This window comes from Chroicocephalus ridibundus, chromosome 25 (assembly GCF_963924245.1).
Source record: "Chroicocephalus ridibundus chromosome 25, bChrRid1.1, whole genome shotgun sequence".
Classification (NCBI taxonomy): domain Eukaryota; kingdom Metazoa; phylum Chordata; class Aves; order Charadriiformes; family Laridae; genus Chroicocephalus; species Chroicocephalus ridibundus.
The window spans coordinates 2,059,443-2,075,207 of record NC_086308.1 but is presented as its reverse complement, the minus strand read 5'-3'; the positions used below and the strand labels follow the sequence as shown (position 1 = coordinate 2,075,207).

The 15,765-nt window shown below is 54.2% G+C and overlaps 2 protein-coding genes across 2 annotated transcripts; both read left to right on the top strand.

Annotated features, from left to right (window-relative positions):
* Nucleotides 1-930: 930 nt before the first annotated feature.
* On the top strand, nucleotides 931-4,579 carry LOC134527044 (olfactory receptor 14J1-like; the record flags this gene model as incomplete). Its single annotated transcript, XM_063359388.1, has 2 exons — nucleotides 931-1,395; nucleotides 4,505-4,579. Coding segments are annotated over 2 exons (540 nt in total), but the record flags the coding sequence as incomplete, so codon positions are not given.
* Nucleotides 4,580-12,074: 7,495 nt separating this feature from the next.
* Nucleotides 12,075-13,013, top strand: LOC134507630 (olfactory receptor 14J1-like). The gene has a single exon (XM_063318425.1). The coding sequence runs from the start codon at nucleotides 12,081-12,083 to the stop codon at nucleotides 13,011-13,013; it is 933 nt and encodes a 310-aa protein (XP_063174495.1). The 5' UTR covers nucleotides 12,075-12,080.
* The last annotated feature ends 2,752 nt before the right edge of the window (nucleotides 13,014-15,765 follow it).

The window sequence follows — 15,765 nt, the reverse complement described above, 5'->3', positions numbered from 1 at the left end:
GGCTGCATCCCTCTCTGCTCCGCTGCACAGGGACAGAGAAAACAGACGGGAGATATCGACTTTGAAACTGGAGGTTTACGGTTGGACTCAGTGATCTTGAAGGTCCCTTCCAACCTAAATGATTCTATGAGTCTATGATTCTTTAAACCTACCACGCTCACATAAGGCGAATTTCATCTTCAAGTACGTTGTCAGGGAGACCATTCTTACAGGGAGAGCAGTGCAAGCACAGGACAGCTGGGTGGTGCCCGGCAGGTCACTGGTGAGCAGAGCAGCTCTCCTGACTCTGCACTAGGGCACAGAGAGCCCTTTTGTCCCTCAGGGCTCAGCAGTGTTCAGGCTAAAGGCAATGGGAAAGAGAAGGATTTGTGCTCCTGCAAGGAAAGTGCCCTCAGCAGCACAAACCTGATCTCACAAAAAGGAACTGAATGAAATTATTCCAAAGGAAGAGAAGTCATTTTGCAGGGATTTTTTGGGATGGAGGATTGGCTCAACGAAGCCTTCCTTATCTTGTCAACTGCTCTTTCTTGTCATGCTCAGAGTGAACAAAAGTCCAACAGCAGCTCCATCACCCAGTTCCTCCTCCTGGCATTCGCAGACACGCGGGAGCTGCAGCTCTTGCACTTCGGGCTCTTCCTGGGCATCTACCTGGCTGCCCTCCTGGCCAACGGCCTCATCATCACCGCCATCGCCTGTGACCACCGCCTCCACACCCCCATGTACTTCTTCCTCCTCAGCCTCTCCCTCCTCGACCTGGGCTCCATCTCTACTACTCTTCCCAAATCCATGGCCAATTCCCTCTTGGGTACCAGGGCCATTTCCTACACAGGATGAGTTGCACAGGTGTTTTTTTTCTTTTTATGTGCTGTAGCAGAGTTTTATCTTCTCACCGTCATGGCCTATGACCGCTACGTGGCCATCTGCAAACCCCTGCACTACGGGACCCTCCTGGGCAGCAGAGCTTGTGTCCACATGGCAGCAGCTGCCTGGGGCAGTGGGTTTCTCCATGCTCTGCTGCACACGGCCAATACATTTTCCCTGCCCCTCTGCCAGGGCAATGCCCTGGACCAGTTCTTCTGTGAAATCCCCCAGATCCTCAAGCTCTCCTGCTCACACTCAGACTCCCTCAGGGAAGTTGGACTTCTAGTCGTTAGTGCCTTGATTGCTTTTGTGTGTTTTGTGTTCATCGTGCTGTCCTATGTGCAGATCTTCAGGGCCGTGCTGAGGATCCCCTCTGAGCAGGGACGGCACAAAGCCTTTTCCACGTGCCTCCCTCACCTGGCCGTGGTCTCCCTGTTTGTCAGCACTGCCGTGTTTGCCTACCTGAAGCCCCCCTCTATCTCCTCCCCCATTCTAGATCTAGTGCTGGCAGTTCTGTACTCAGTGGTGCCTCCAGCCGTGAACCCCCTCATCTACAGCATGAAGAACCAGGAGCTCAAGGATGCAGTGTGGAAACTGATGACCAGATGATTTTCAGAAGCAATAAACTTTCATTTCTGCAAATCTCTCATCATGTAATTCATTGTAACGTTGGGTTTTGGTTTGGGTTTGGGTTTTGGTTGTTTTGTTATACTTTGTATATTTTTTTTGTTTGCTTTGTATAATGTTGCCTACAAAGAAATATTCTCATTTGTGCTGCTTCTAATTATGCATCTTTCCAAATTTTGTGAGTCCCACAGTCTCCGTAAATGAGGTCCCGCGCTCTCTGTGTATTGAAAAAAGAAAGAACGAACCTTCCTTCCTTTGAAGGCCTCTCTGGAGCTGCAGGGCATGCCTGTGTGCAGAGGTGGAGGGGAAAGGACAGGACAGAGGAGAGGGAAGAAGAGGAGGGAGAACCAGCCTTGGTCTTCTCACAGCTGCTCTCTTCCCATTTCCACATTCTCCATTCTGATCCCTTGCGCTGTTGGAAGGCCTGATTGCTCTGGCAGCTCTCTCCTACTGCTGTGGTGTGGCAGCGCTGTGACCACAGGCAGGGGCAGGGACGGGTCAGTTCTCTGACAGAGCTGGCCTCCCTAACAGCACCTCCATCACAGCAGGGAATGTCCTCAGGCAGTGCCTGAAGGCCTTCAGGCAAAAACACCTTTGGAAGGTCGTCTCCCAATGTTGCTGTCAAGAACATGCCCAGGAAAGTTCCCCACAAATGGCACCACCAGCGTAGAACTTAATTGTGTAAAGTGTGCAGGGGGGGACAAGCAGCAGGTCCCTCACCCAGCCAGGGCTCCTGGGAAAGACATGAAGGACCAGAAGAGCAGGTTCTTGTCAGGTCCTGTGTGTGCAGGACACCCCAGGGAAGCTGCCACAGGGCAATGGTCACACACCTGGGCGGTAACAACCACAGGCCTGAGCATAATGTGTGTGTGGTGAGATTAACCTGAGTGAGCACAAAACTCATCAGCTATTCCTGGTGATGCCATAAAGTCCCTTGGTACAAACAGTGTCTGGAAGTCACTTCACTTGGAGAGTAACGTCCCCTGGGAAACCCCCTGAATGCAGCACTGGGGTGGGCTTCCTTGACCCCAGGTCCCTGTGTCCATTCCTCACGCCGTGGGGCATCTCAGAGAGGTGCCGAGCAGGGAGACACAGCGCGGGGCTGAGGTGCTGCCGGCCTCTGGGAGTGGCAACAGGAGGCCATGGAGTCTGCTGCAGGGCCTCTGCCCGTGCCAGGGAAGGACTCGTGTCTCTGAACAGCCCTGCCAGCGCCCTGACAGTGCCATGTGTGTCTCCAGGAACAGCCTGTGTGCTACCTCACCCTCCCCTCTCTTCATGGCCTGTCCCTTTGATGACACGGTGTGACAGAAGCACCTCTGTGGAGCATCTCCCCTGTGCAGTCCGAAAGGGTTCTGCAGGCGTGAGCGGCATTGCCCTCTAGAAGATGGCATTTCTCACCTCTCACAGAGCACAGAGCACGTCTAGGGAGTAGGAATGCAGTGAGAGGCACACACTCTCCATGTTTCACCTCTCTGAACGTCCTTCACAATATTTTTAAGCACCTGACAGAGAAGCAAATGCCTTTAGTACGAGACGTCCTCAACCTTCAGAAAAATTCTCTTCTTTCTCTCCCTTGACCTGCCCCATGACTGTGGTTGGGAACACCCTCCTCACTGTGGAGCTGCTCCTGGAAAAGTTGTAAACCTGCTCCAGCTCCACACCCTGACTGTCCCCCGACTGGGGACAGCACAATCTCTGCTCACAGCAATGGTTACTGCTCTTTCCTGCACCTCTGGCGTGTACGGAGTGTTTCCTGCTGGTGGCCCCATCCTACGATGACGACTGGGCTGTATGCCACCCCCTGCTCTCTGCAAGGCTCAGGAACTGGAAGGATTGTCTCCAGAAGAAGGCTGCACCTTGGCTGGGGGGATTTCTGTCATCTACAGCAATCATTTCATTCTTGTCCCAGATACATGTTGTGGTCCCCATGTCCTGGACCACTTCTTCATTGTGGGAGTGATACACTGGAACAGGTCACCCAGAGAGGTTGTATGTACCCAGTCTCTTGAAACATTCAAAGTCAGGTTGGTCAGGGCCCTGAGCAACCTGTCTAATTGGAGATGTTCCTGCTCACTGCAGGTGGCTTGGACTAGATGGTCTTTAAAGGTCCCTTAAAACCCAACCCTGTTTATGATTCTGTGATTCTGTGGGTTTACACCAATGCTGAAACTCTCCTGATGTGAAACCATGACCCTCATGGACTTTGTTTTCATAACCTCTTTTTAGACCCATTCTTCCCCTTCCTGTTCATGCTGGAATCCTGTGCGTGCAGCAGAGCTGCACTTGGGGGCAGCTCTCCTGCCCAGCATGGGCAGGCAGAAGGCCTTCTCCACCGGCTCCTCTCCCCTCCCTGGAGCCACTCCTTTCTGCGGCACCCCCACCACTGTCAGTGGGATGCCCAGAACAGCCCTCCTGAGAGAGTTTAACAAAGCCCTGTTTCAACACGCACCTCACCCCTGCTCGATCCTCTCATCTACAGCCTGAGGAGAAGGAAGGATGGGGGTTGGGAGGAACTGACAGAAACAGCTGAGGAAAGCTGTCGGCTGCCGAGAGATCCCGTTGGAGTCGTGGGCTTGTAGGAAGAAATCACTCTTCTGAAGTGGCCCTGAGGGCCTGGACAAGTTAAGTATTGTGTCCTGGGCACTCCTTGGAAAGTGACGCCTCTGGAAGTTTTCCACAGTGAGAAGACTTTTGGTGTCAGGGAGATGGGGAAGGCTGGCCAGTGTCATTGTGACATCACTCTCCAACACCTTGGAAAGGCCAGAGCCGTCAGAGAGGTTCCTGGGGCCTTGGAAAATGCGGACATGAACCCAGTGTTCCAAAAGGGCAGGAAGGAGGATTGGGACAATGACAGACTGGCCAGCCTCACCAGGGAAGGGGATATGACAAGTCCTCCTGCAGCCATCTGCAGGCGTTTGAAGGACAAGAAAGGGATGGCAGAAGACATGTGGGAGGGAAAAGAAGGGGATGTTGTGTACCCGGACTTTAGCAAGGCCTTTGACATGGTCTTCTGTAGTCTCCTTATAGCCAGGTTGTTGACAGCTGGGCTGAAGAAGTGGACGATGTGCTTGGTGGAAAGCTGTCTGAGTAATGACAGAGGGACATCATCTGTGGTACAAAGTCCTTCTGGAACCCACTTACTAGTGGCATCCATCAAAGACCAGCCCTTGACAACTACTATGGAACATTATTATCTCTCCGTATGATGGCAGACAATGCACTTTCACCTCCTTTGTAGATGATGCCAAGCTGGGGGAGCCCTTGAGGAATCCCACCCTGTTAGCACTGTTGGTGGCAGGAGAGTTGGGAAGGATGACTGTGGTGGGTTAAACATGGCAGGGCACGGAGGGTCGGAAGGGAGAAGCGTAGAGGGATGGCACCTTTGGGGAGGAGCGCACAGGAGAGGTGACCCAAAGCTGACTAACAGAGTACTCCATCCCACCTGCACCTTGCTCAGTATAAAAGCTGAGGGATCACAGGGCTCAGGCTCTTTTTTCAATGTCAGATGCCAGCTGGAGGAGCGGTGCTAGAGGAGGCTGGGAAGCAAAAGCGTGGTTGTGATGTGACAATTCAGGGCAGCACTTGGCCAGGGGCTGGTCCCAGGCAAATGGCGCTGGAGCCCCGGTGGTCCTGCTGTGGCCGGGACATTAATGGCCCCTGCGAGCGGGGCGGGGGCAGGGGCAGAAGGAGATGCCCTGAGCCGGAGAGGGAAAAAACTAAATGCCCCAAGTGGGGCAGGAGCAAAGCGAGTCACCCCGATTTCAGCAGAGGCACAAAGAGCCACCTTGAGCAGGGCAGGAGTAAATCCAGGCACCTGGTGTAGGGCAGGGGCAAATGGAGCCTCCCCAGGCAAGAGAGGGGAAAAACCAGCTGTCCTGAGGGGGACACGATGAAAAGAAGCCACCCAAGCAAGGCTGAGGCCACACTGGATGCCCCAAGGGAAGGATATAAAGAAGAAAGCCTCCCCAAGTGGAGCAGGAGGAAAACTCCCTGCCCTGAGCTGAGCAGGAGGAACTCACTGCCCCGAGCAAGAGTGGGGAAAACTGGAGGACGCAGGCGGTGCAGGGGCCCAACTGGCGAGCTCAAGGAGGGCAGGAATAGCAACCAGCTGCCTTCTTGGGGCAGAGGCAACACTCATTGCCCTCCAGGCAGGTCGTGGGGTTAAACCAGATGCTAAAAAGCCACCCACAAATGTTTTTTGGATCTGGAGGGTGGGAGAGCAGCTGGGTGGGGGCCTGGCAGCCACCCGAGGTGCACCCAGTGCAGTTGCTCAAGGTGGTTCTTTGGTAGCACTAGTTCAGAGTCAGCCTGTGGCTGGATCTTGGGGGTAGATTAAATTCATTGGAAACGAACTTGTAAGACACCAAGTGCTTTGCTGCAGGAGTCTCACAGACGCAGTCCTCCACCTGGGAAGAGTGGAAAAGAAGCCCTCAGCCCCCTGACTGTGCCAGCCAAAGCTGTGAAGGGGCTGTGTCAGGATTAGCACTGATCTTCTCTTTCCGGGGCATGTCCTGGCATACTTCGTCACCCAGAGCTTTCCCTGCTGTTCCTGAAGAGGAGCGATGGCCTCAATGGGGCCACCCATCGCTCCTGTGAGTGACGACTTCACCATCAGGCTTGGACTTTGTGAATCCCCAAAGGCAAGGGAAGTGGCTGGTGCTCCGTCCCTGAATGTTGATGTACCAGCAATCGAGAGGGAATTCTGGGGTGAGTCAGTCATGACTTATGAGCCAGTTTTGACATCTCATGTCATGACTTCTCATCATGATGAGACAGGAGGGATGCCCTCATCCATCCCCCAAGTCCATTCAGCACCCAAGCACATCATCAAGGCCTTTCAGCCTTCAGTTCCCTGAGTGTGTTCTGCACTCCAGTTTGGGAAGAAAAGGCCTATTTTCACCCATGGCACTGAGGAAACTCCCTTTTATTGCAGAGATACCACAAAGGAGGCCAGCATTACCATGGTTCCATCCCATCTCCTGAGTGTTCCATCCCATCTCCCATGCTCAGTGTAAAAGCTGAGGGATCAAAAGGTCGGCTCTTTTCTTTAGTGGCTCTCTTTGTTCAGTGACTGATGCCTGAGGAGGACCCTGTTTGTCTGCCTTTGATCCTGATCTGTGCGTTCCTGAATCTATATCCGATATCCAGTTCCTATCTGGTGCTGAGTCCAGTCCTTGACTTCCCCAGTGCCTGCCATTGACATCTCCCTGGGAGCTTGAAACGGTTTTGTATGCATTATATCTATTTCATTATTTCCTTTACATTTAATTATTAATATTTCATTAATGTAACTACTTTAATGAACCATTACTTTTATTACAGTAACCACTTTTTTCTAAACTCATAAATCTTTTATCTCTTTTCTGTGTCTCCTTGGAGTGAGAGGTCGGGGAGAGCATCTGTCATCTCACCATTGGCCAATCTGCCCCAAACCACGACAGCCCTCCTGCCCAGCTGGTTTTTACCCATCTATTTATCCATCCATGCAGACCATAGTGTGCTGACATTGAACATTGTGGGGGATGATGCTGAAAGCCTTGCTGACTTCCAGGTAGAAGACAATCATTGCTCTTCCTTGCCCAGAAATCCTCTCCTTTCTTCAGAAAATGTAAAAAGGATGGCCAGGAAGAAGCTACCTTGGGTAAATCCAGGGTAAATCACCTTCTCTTTCAGACACCCAGAAAGGGGTGTCACAGGGGGGCACAGCCTTCTGTCACCCTGCTCATCCTTTGGGCCTTTTTGCAAGGTGCATGCAATGTTTGGGTTCTTACAGTAATCAGGGAGTTCCCTCAGACTCCGTGACCTTTCAAAGATGATGGAGAACGGCCTCACGGTGACACCGTCCTGCTCGCTCAGGTCCTTGGGAGCCTGCCCCTCCAGCCCCATAGGCTGGTAAGGACTATGTTTGCTCAAGTGACACCTGAATTGATCCACATTCACTGCTGGTTATTTTCTTCCAGACTCCTCCCTTGAGGAGCAAAGGGCTGAGAGACCTTGCTGGGGAAGACTAAGGCAAGGGGGATACAGTATCTCATATTTCTCTACACCTGTTCTTACTAAATTCTGCAGTGGCCACAGATAATCTTTGGTTTTTTTCTTGAATTCTTCTGGAAGTACTAAGAGATCCTCTTGATGTCCTCGAAGCTCTTGCAAGGGTCAACACTAGGGAAGCTTTGGCTCCTCTAAAGCCATCCCTATTTCTAAATTCCTGCATCAGTCCTTGCATCCACGTTCCTTCCTTAGCCAAGCTGCTCTCCTGAAATGTCTGGTTGTTTTCCTGCTTATGGATGTCGACAGTTCTTATGCTTGGAAGATGCTTCTCTGAAAGACCAACTGTACTGAGCTCTGCTGCCTTTGAATACTGCTGCCCATGGGCCTACCACTGAAAGTCCCCTGAAGAGGCTAAAATCTTCTCCCAGTATTTCATGGTCCCTACAGCCAAAGCTGACACTGGTTTTCGCATCCCTGATCAGCGCTTCCTCTTTTGCAAGGACTGGATTGGAGTGAGCATCACCTTTGTTGGTCTGCGCCTGTGCAAAGAAGTTGTCCAAAGAGACCCCAACACCAGCTGGACAGTATGCATCCTGCCATGCTCACCTGCCAGTGAGGGTCATTAAAGTCTCCAATAGCACTTGGGGTCATGGATCTGAGGACTTCCATGGCTCGCTTAAGCAAACCTTTCTCCACTTCCTTACCCTGATTGCAGGTGCTTTGTCTCCCACGAGGGTGTCACACTAACAGGCCTCTCCTCTCCCCCTCACTCACAAGGGCTCACGCAACCTGCTGCGCACCCCATAGAGGAGCTCCACACATAGAACAAGCTCCTGCACATGGAGGGCATCTCCCTCCTCATCTTCCTGGCCCGTCTCTCCTGAAAAGCCCCTATGCACCATGGCAGCACCACTGTGAGCTGTCCCACCACCCCTTGCCACTTATTCCACCAACGTACAAACTCTAGGATGGCACACGGGACTCCAGCTCCTCCGGTCTGTGCCCCAGGCTGAGGGCACTGGTGCACATTTGGTCTGCAGCACCTGAGCTGGAGCACTGGGGCCAAGCTTGGACTTGTCCCAGGCAAACCCAGTACCAAGTGCCCAAGACCCCACACCTGCTAATGCTGTGCTCGAGACCAGAGACATACTGGATGCGACGGCAGGCGGCAATGTGAAGGCACTAAACGAGGAAACGCTGCTCCCTACAACACCAGAAAAGCCAGGCTGGGCTCTGTAGCCCTGGAAGAAGCAGGCTTTGTTGTCTGTAGTGTTGCTGAAGACCTGTGCTGGAGGTGAAGCTGATCTCCAGGATGACAAGGTGCTGCTCAAAATGTCCTTGCGTGTGGATAAGCTGTGATCCAGGAACACTGTGAAAATCACTCACCTGTGTCGACTGTCTCATCAAGGGCCTCAGGAAAGGATTGTTGAAAGAAGAACTGGGAGAGTTTGGGAGCAGCCGAATCATTTGAGACCCCAGTGTGATAGGCTTCCTGTTCATGACCTGCTCTGCATCAGCTGAATGGAGATGGGTGAGACCGTGCCTCACTGCAGTGGTGGGTTTCAGTCGCTGATCAACGGAAACTGAACGTGCCTGAGATGCCACATAGGCTTGCACAAAGGAACCAAATCGGCCTGCAGTGCCCTCTGAGGTGTCCCTCAGGCATCTGCTCTGAACACCAATGGCTTTCCCATAGGTCCTGTGCGGTCCCTGCCAGCCTGTGCTGGAGAGCGCTGGCATCTCACTTAGCACCACAGGCCTGTGTTTGGCCATTGAGAAGCGTCCTGAATTGGGTTAAGCCACGTAGGGATGTCCGTGAAACAACTGCCATTACAGTCAGCGGAGAGCTAGGAACTACAGCTGATGGAGAAGAGAAAGAGAGGGACTTAGGTCCATTTGCTCAGCTGATGACCTCTGTAGGCTGCTGTAGATATAAGGAAAAGGAAAGGTTTTAGTTGTCTTAAACGTAAACACCTGCTGTCATTTCCATCTGCCAAAGGAATTCCTCACAAGGCTCCAGGATGGTGCCCCCCGATGCTGCCTTGTCTCTCAGCATTGCTGCATTAGAGCTTGCAGTCACCTGCAAATGTCTTGGACAAGCTCTGGTGTCACCTCCAATGTCACCAGGTGTTTCCACCTGAACAACACCCTCAATCTCCATGAAGTAGCCTGAGAGCTGAGACAAGGAGCTCCCATACAGCTGCCTGTATTTGTGCACACCTGAACTGAGGCAAGAAGAATCCCACCTCCTGTGGGTTTGTGGAAGGAACAAGAGGGAGTCCTCTCCTAGGCCAGGACTTCAAACCCAGGATGAGATGCCTCAAATGATTCAGCTGCATCCCTGCACTCACCAGGGGTAAAGAGCTGTCTGGGTGTCCTGTCTAATGGTGAGACAAGGAAAGGCTATTCTCATGCCTAACTCTGTCTCTGGTAATAGAAACGACACAGCTGGAAAGAAGTGTCTCTGCCCAGCTGAGGAGGGGAACCTCAGTGCTGACTTCAGCCTGTTTCCCAGCAGGTTCTCCCGAAGCCCCAGGGACACCTGAAGGGGGGCCAAAGTGGGCAGAGCAAGGGCTGCCTTGGGCTGGTCCTCTGCTGCTGAGCTGGGCTGGGCTCCTGGGACAGAGGGAGCTCATGGCAAGCGGGCAGCGCTCCTTCCACAGCACTGCAGAGAGACAGCTCTGCCCAAAGCGCAGCAGGGCTGAGGGCACTGCCTGCAGGTGCCAAGGGGAGAGGAGCAAGGCAGAGGTGTTAAAGGCACTCTAGGAGCGGGGGGATAGCTGAGCTCTCACTGCGGGAGGAATCTTCACAGCCCTCTATATGGTAAGTCTCTGGCTGCAGGGCACTGAGTTTGGTGTTCTTTGGAGGACATCCTAGACCTGGTTCATCCCGCAGCCTGCAGGACCTGGCAGGAGGATTCTCAGAGATTCCCAAGCAGAGGAGGAGGACGTGCTCTGGAGCAGGGCTTCCCTGCTGCACTTCAGCAGGTCGGGGCACGGTGGTTTCCTTGTCTTTGGGATGACTGCAGGGTACCAAACTGGGTGTGCAGCCAGAGGAGCCCAGGGCTGTCCTTCTGCAGACGGTCCCTGCACCCCGGGGGATCACTGCCAGGCCATTTCCAAGGAAACTTTTCAAGAGGCTGGTCAAAGTGGGGATTACCTGAAAGGGAAGGAGTCTGTGCTTTGAGATGAGTCACCTTGTTTGGCTGGGTGGACAGTGGGAGATGGGACTTCATTTTTCCACTCTTGCGAAGGCACGGGGTCGCCCACTCCCTTTGAGTTCTCTGAGCCGCCCCTTTGCCCCTGTGTGGGCAGAGATGCCCTGGAGCAGTTCCCTGCTGCCAGGAGGTGTTTGCAGGGCAGAGCTGAGCACATCGCAGGTGGGATGGAGTTCTCTTTCTGGGAGCACTGCAAAGGAGGAGACCTGGGCACAGAGAAGTGGTTCCCAGCAGAGACAGCTCCAGGCAGCAGACACCTTGTCAGAGAGGGCGAGGGAGGAGATCCCAGAAACGTGAGGGGAGGGGGGATTCGGGCACCCCCCTGCCATCCGCTGCAGTGCAAGCACCTTTCCTGCAGCAGCTCCCAGGTCTCCTCTCCCACACAGTGCAGCCCCCCACTCTCAGCGTCACAAACACTCGGCCATCACTTTCCTTCCCAACAGCTCAACCAACACAGAGGGAGATGGGGATTCAGCTTCAGCTGAGACACAAGCACTTGGGTCCTGCCATGCAGATGTTTCCATGGAGGAAAAGCAGCCAAATGCCCTCGCGGACTTTGGAGCCAGGCACCAGAGTGTGCCTGACTGGAAAAGACCTTTTAGGACACCCCATCTTAAAGACGTTTGGCTCTTTCCCTGAGGGGGCCCTGCTGAGCTGCAGGCTGCCCTCCAGAAGGTCACAACTCTGCCATGGCATCTCTGTGTTTTCTAAGTACCCGACAGAGAAGACACCACAGCGCTAAGGCCAAGGAGATGCCACGGGACGGCTGTAGGTCGGCAGCTGCAATGAGGCCTCTGTGTCCCTGGCTGGGAGGGGAGAGATGAGATTCCTCTGCTCTCAGCAGTGTCCTGGTCTTTTGGGGGGAATACCTGGGTGTTACTGTCCTCCAGCTCAAAAAGGTGCCTGCCCAGGGCAGCTGGGAGCAGGGCTGAGGGACAGGTCAGCTCTCCACACTCTTCACTGAGGGACAGTCCCTTTGCCTGCCAGCACCCACAGGATTTCACTTGGAGTGCAGCAGGAATGCTCCAAAACTCCTCAGCTCTTGTGTGACAACTGGAACAAAGTCCACAAAGCAAATTCCCCTCAACTTTGCTCTGCCGTTGGGTGAATTAGGAGTGACAATGCTGAAAAGCTCTTTGATATCAAAAGTGGATGTAGGCTAAGATCACCCCGTCTTCCTATCGACCAATTGCTGTAGGCAGGACTGAATCCTGCAGAGCCCCCTGCTCCCAGCGGCACCCTCAGCCAGCACCAACCACAGCTCATGAAAGGGACCTGCCAAAGGTCTGCTTGAAAGGGGAGAGGAACTTTCAGAAGTTTTTCTGAGAAACTGAATAGACTTTGGTCTCTTCTTTGAACAGGTCCCCATGTCCAGAGGACAAAAATGTCCAACAACAGCTCCATCACCCAGTTCCTCCTCCTGGCATTCGCAGACACACGGGAGCTGCAGCTCTTGCACTTCGGGCTCTTCCTGGGCATCTACCTGTCTGCCCTCCTGGCCAACGGCCTCATCATCACCGCCATCGCCTGTGACCACCGCCTCCACACCCCCATGTACTTCTTCCTCCTCAACCTCTCCGTCCTCGACCTGGGCTCCATCTCCACCACTCTCCCCAAATCTATGGCCAATTCCCTGTGGGGCACCAGGGACATCTCCTATGCAGGATGTGTGGCCCAGCTCTTATTCTTTTTCTTTTTCATGTCAGCTGAGTATTTTCTTCTCACTGTCATGGCCTATGACCACTACGTTGCCATCTGCAAACCCCTGCACTACGGGACCCTCCTGGGCAGCAGAGCTTGTGTCCACATGGCAGCAGCTGCCTGGGGCAGTGGGTTTCTCTATGCTCTCCTGCACACGGCCAATACATTTTCCCTACCCCTCTGCCAGGGCAATGCCCTGGGCCAGTTCTTCTGTGAAATCCCCCAGATCCTCAAGCTCTCCTGTTCAAACTACTACTTCAGGAAAGCTGGGCTTCTTGTGGTTAGTGTCTGTTTAGGCTTTGTTTGCTTTGTGTTCATCGTGGTGTCCTATGTGCAGATCTTCAGGGCCGTGCTGAGGATCCCCTCTGAGCAGGGACGGCACAAAGCCTTTTCCACGTGCCTCCCTCATCTGTCTGTCATCTCCCTGTTTCTCAGCACTGCCGTGTTTGCCTACCTGAAGCCCCCCTCCATCTCCTCCCCAGCTCTAGACCTGGTGGTGGCAGTCCTGTACTCATTGGTGCCTCCAGTACTGAACCCCCTCATCTACAGCATGAGGAACCAGGAGCTCAAGGATGCCCTATGGAAACTGGCTCAATGGACGTTGTTTCACCATTAATAAATTGTCTCCCCTTCTCTGCATGTTTTCTAGACTTTCTCTTAGGCAATAAGCCTGCTTTTTTCTCTTGCAGTCATCCTGCTTCTGTATAATTTTCTGGGCTTGTACCACTTGTCTTGAGGTTTGTTCCAGTTGTGTCTGACCCTTGCACAACACTGTGTCAAAGGTGACCTGCCTAATAGCAGCTCTTCAAGAAAAAGGCATCTCCCAGGTGCATCCTGGATGCTAGGTGCTTCCTCCAAAGGTGCTGCCAATAAAATGTCCAACGAACTGGTCTTTCAAAGAGTCTGTTCTCCCTGTGTTCTCCCTGTGTTTGGGGTTAAGCTCACTGTACTATTGGGTTCCGTGGACCAAATGTTCTGGTTTGAAAGGCTCTCTTCTTGTCTCCAGTGGTAGTGGAGATGGTGCATGAGCTCCCGATTACCTCCTCAGGCTGCTTCACATGTGTCAGGACTTATGGCACACAGCAGACTATATGGAAATGAATTGGGACGTGTGAGGAGAGGATGGGGACTCACCACGTGCCCTGAGCTGGGAGTGAATGAAGACACAGGAGATGAAACATCCACAGAGGTGAAGTCCCCCACAACCAAAACACTAAACTGAGGTATGCACAAACAAGGACTCTGCAATGCCCAGAAAGTCAGTGTGGATCCGGTAGGCGTGGGAGAGGGAGGCTGGAGAGGTGTGGGAGCTGCCGGAGGACCCTCAGGGCCAAGGAATGTCGTGCTGTCCTGGGGAGCAGGTGGAGGCACCTCCTCATACTCGTTTGCTGCACAAGGAAAGGTGACACCATGCCTGGCTCAGTTCCTGGTCCCTGTAAAGGTGCATCAGGATGGGAGGGAGGCCAGGAGGCTGTTTCCCACCTCTCTTCCCCAGCACAGGTGTGTCAGCCCCCGTACTCGAGGATTTATAACCTGTAACTCCAACAGCAGCGCGGGGGCCCTGCAGAGGCCACAGGTACCATGGGCCCTGCTGGCGTACAGCCCCCTCTCCTTCCAGTGCTGCTCTGGGAGCACCCATTTCTCCTGGCTTTTGTGGTTCCGACCCCACGGATAGGTTTTCATTTGGCTTTTTGTCCTGCCAGCTCCAGCTGGAGCTGTTTCTTAGCTCTGTCTGCCTGGGAGGGGGGACGTGAGGCTGTGCCCCCTCGCTCGGTGCTGGCAGGGGGGGCTGTGCTCTTCCTCCAGGTGCCGCTGCCCTGCCAGGACCCATCATCTCCAGTGACACATGCCACCCTGTACGTCCCATGTGCTGCCATAGCCCTGTCCTTGTCTGCAAGGACTGGATCTGCTCTGCTCCCGTATCACTTCTGAGCAAGACTGTCCATCCCAGTGCTGTCTTTTGGGGGAGCTGCATCCAATTCCTGACAAGGAGGAAGAAAAATCCAGAGGCGGCATTCAAAACGTTTCAGTTTGAATGGGAAAAGAGTCCCAGGGCAGGTTCCCTCCCATCCGTGGACCGGTCCCTGTGCACCAGGCGTTTGGGAGGGGACAGTGCTGTTCTGGTGCCAGGCAATGCTCCTCCATCCCATCACCCACCAAGGTTTTGTTTCGAGACATTTATGAGCTGTGGCAGGTTTCTGTGAACCCTGCAACCACCTGGCTTTGAAACCTGCAAGTTGCAGGGTCTCAGGGTGCAGGTTGGAAGGGTTTTTCAGCTTGGCAGTGAAAAACCCCTCGCCCCCCGCAGCGCCCCAGCTGCTTCAGCCCTTTGTCCATCCTGAAAGCTTCTACCCCCACGGTAGAGACTGGCCCCGACCCCTGCAGCTCGGGAACACTTTTGGGGAAAGGAGTGAAGGTGATGGCCGGTGATCCGTCCTCGAGCAGAACCCTGGGTCTCCCGCATCTAGTGGACGAGCACCAACCCGCCTCCACCAGTCACCGCCACTCTCGGCCACGGCGCTGCTTCTCTGCCAGGGGCTGCCCTTTGGGGCCGCGGGGCTGCAGGACCCCCCCAGCCTGGGCAGCCCCTGGGAACCCCCAGGGCCAACCCCAACACCTCGCACCCTGCAGCCATGAGGGAAGAGGGGTGGCCCCACATCCCCCGGTGCTGCCGCTGTGCTTCCCTGGCTACCAGCACACGGCTCAGCCTCTGTGACATGGCCACCGTCACCGGGGCACTCCCAGGCAGCAGCATCCCCCCAGGCAGCGACGTCCTGCTCAGCCACTGTGCTGATGCCACAGCCAAGCCCTTGGTGACCCAGCAGGTAAGATTGCACTGCCCCAGGAGGTGCTTCTGAATTGCTCCTTGGTGGGCCAGGGTGGTCCCAGCAGCGTGCCCATGCTTGTGGACGCTGGTGGCACCATCAGAGCCATCCCCCACTCCAACAACGGCTTGCTCTCGCTGCCTGCAGAGCTGCTCACCCCCAACCGCAATGTCCCTGAATCTTCCAACATCGCCCTGAGCCTGGAGCAGTTCACCACCATCAGGATGGGTCCCCAGGAGCTCTAGTGGGATGCAGGGTGGACCTGCCACCACCCCAGCCTGGGGCGGCTGAAAGAGCGGGGAAAGAAGCGGAAGAGGACCTGGCCAAAGCCACCCAGCAAGCGCAGGGCTCGCTCATCCAGCACCGGGGTGGGAGGGTGAGATTAGACCCACAGCGAGGGTGAGATGGAGACTGGGGGGGGAAATGGTGCAGCTGCTGGGGGGTGGTGGGGTATTACATTAGAAGAGGTTTCATGACACTTTTTTTTTTCCATTAAAAGCCATTCCTGCAGAACCGGTCTGTGCCTGTGTGGGAGGAGGAGGG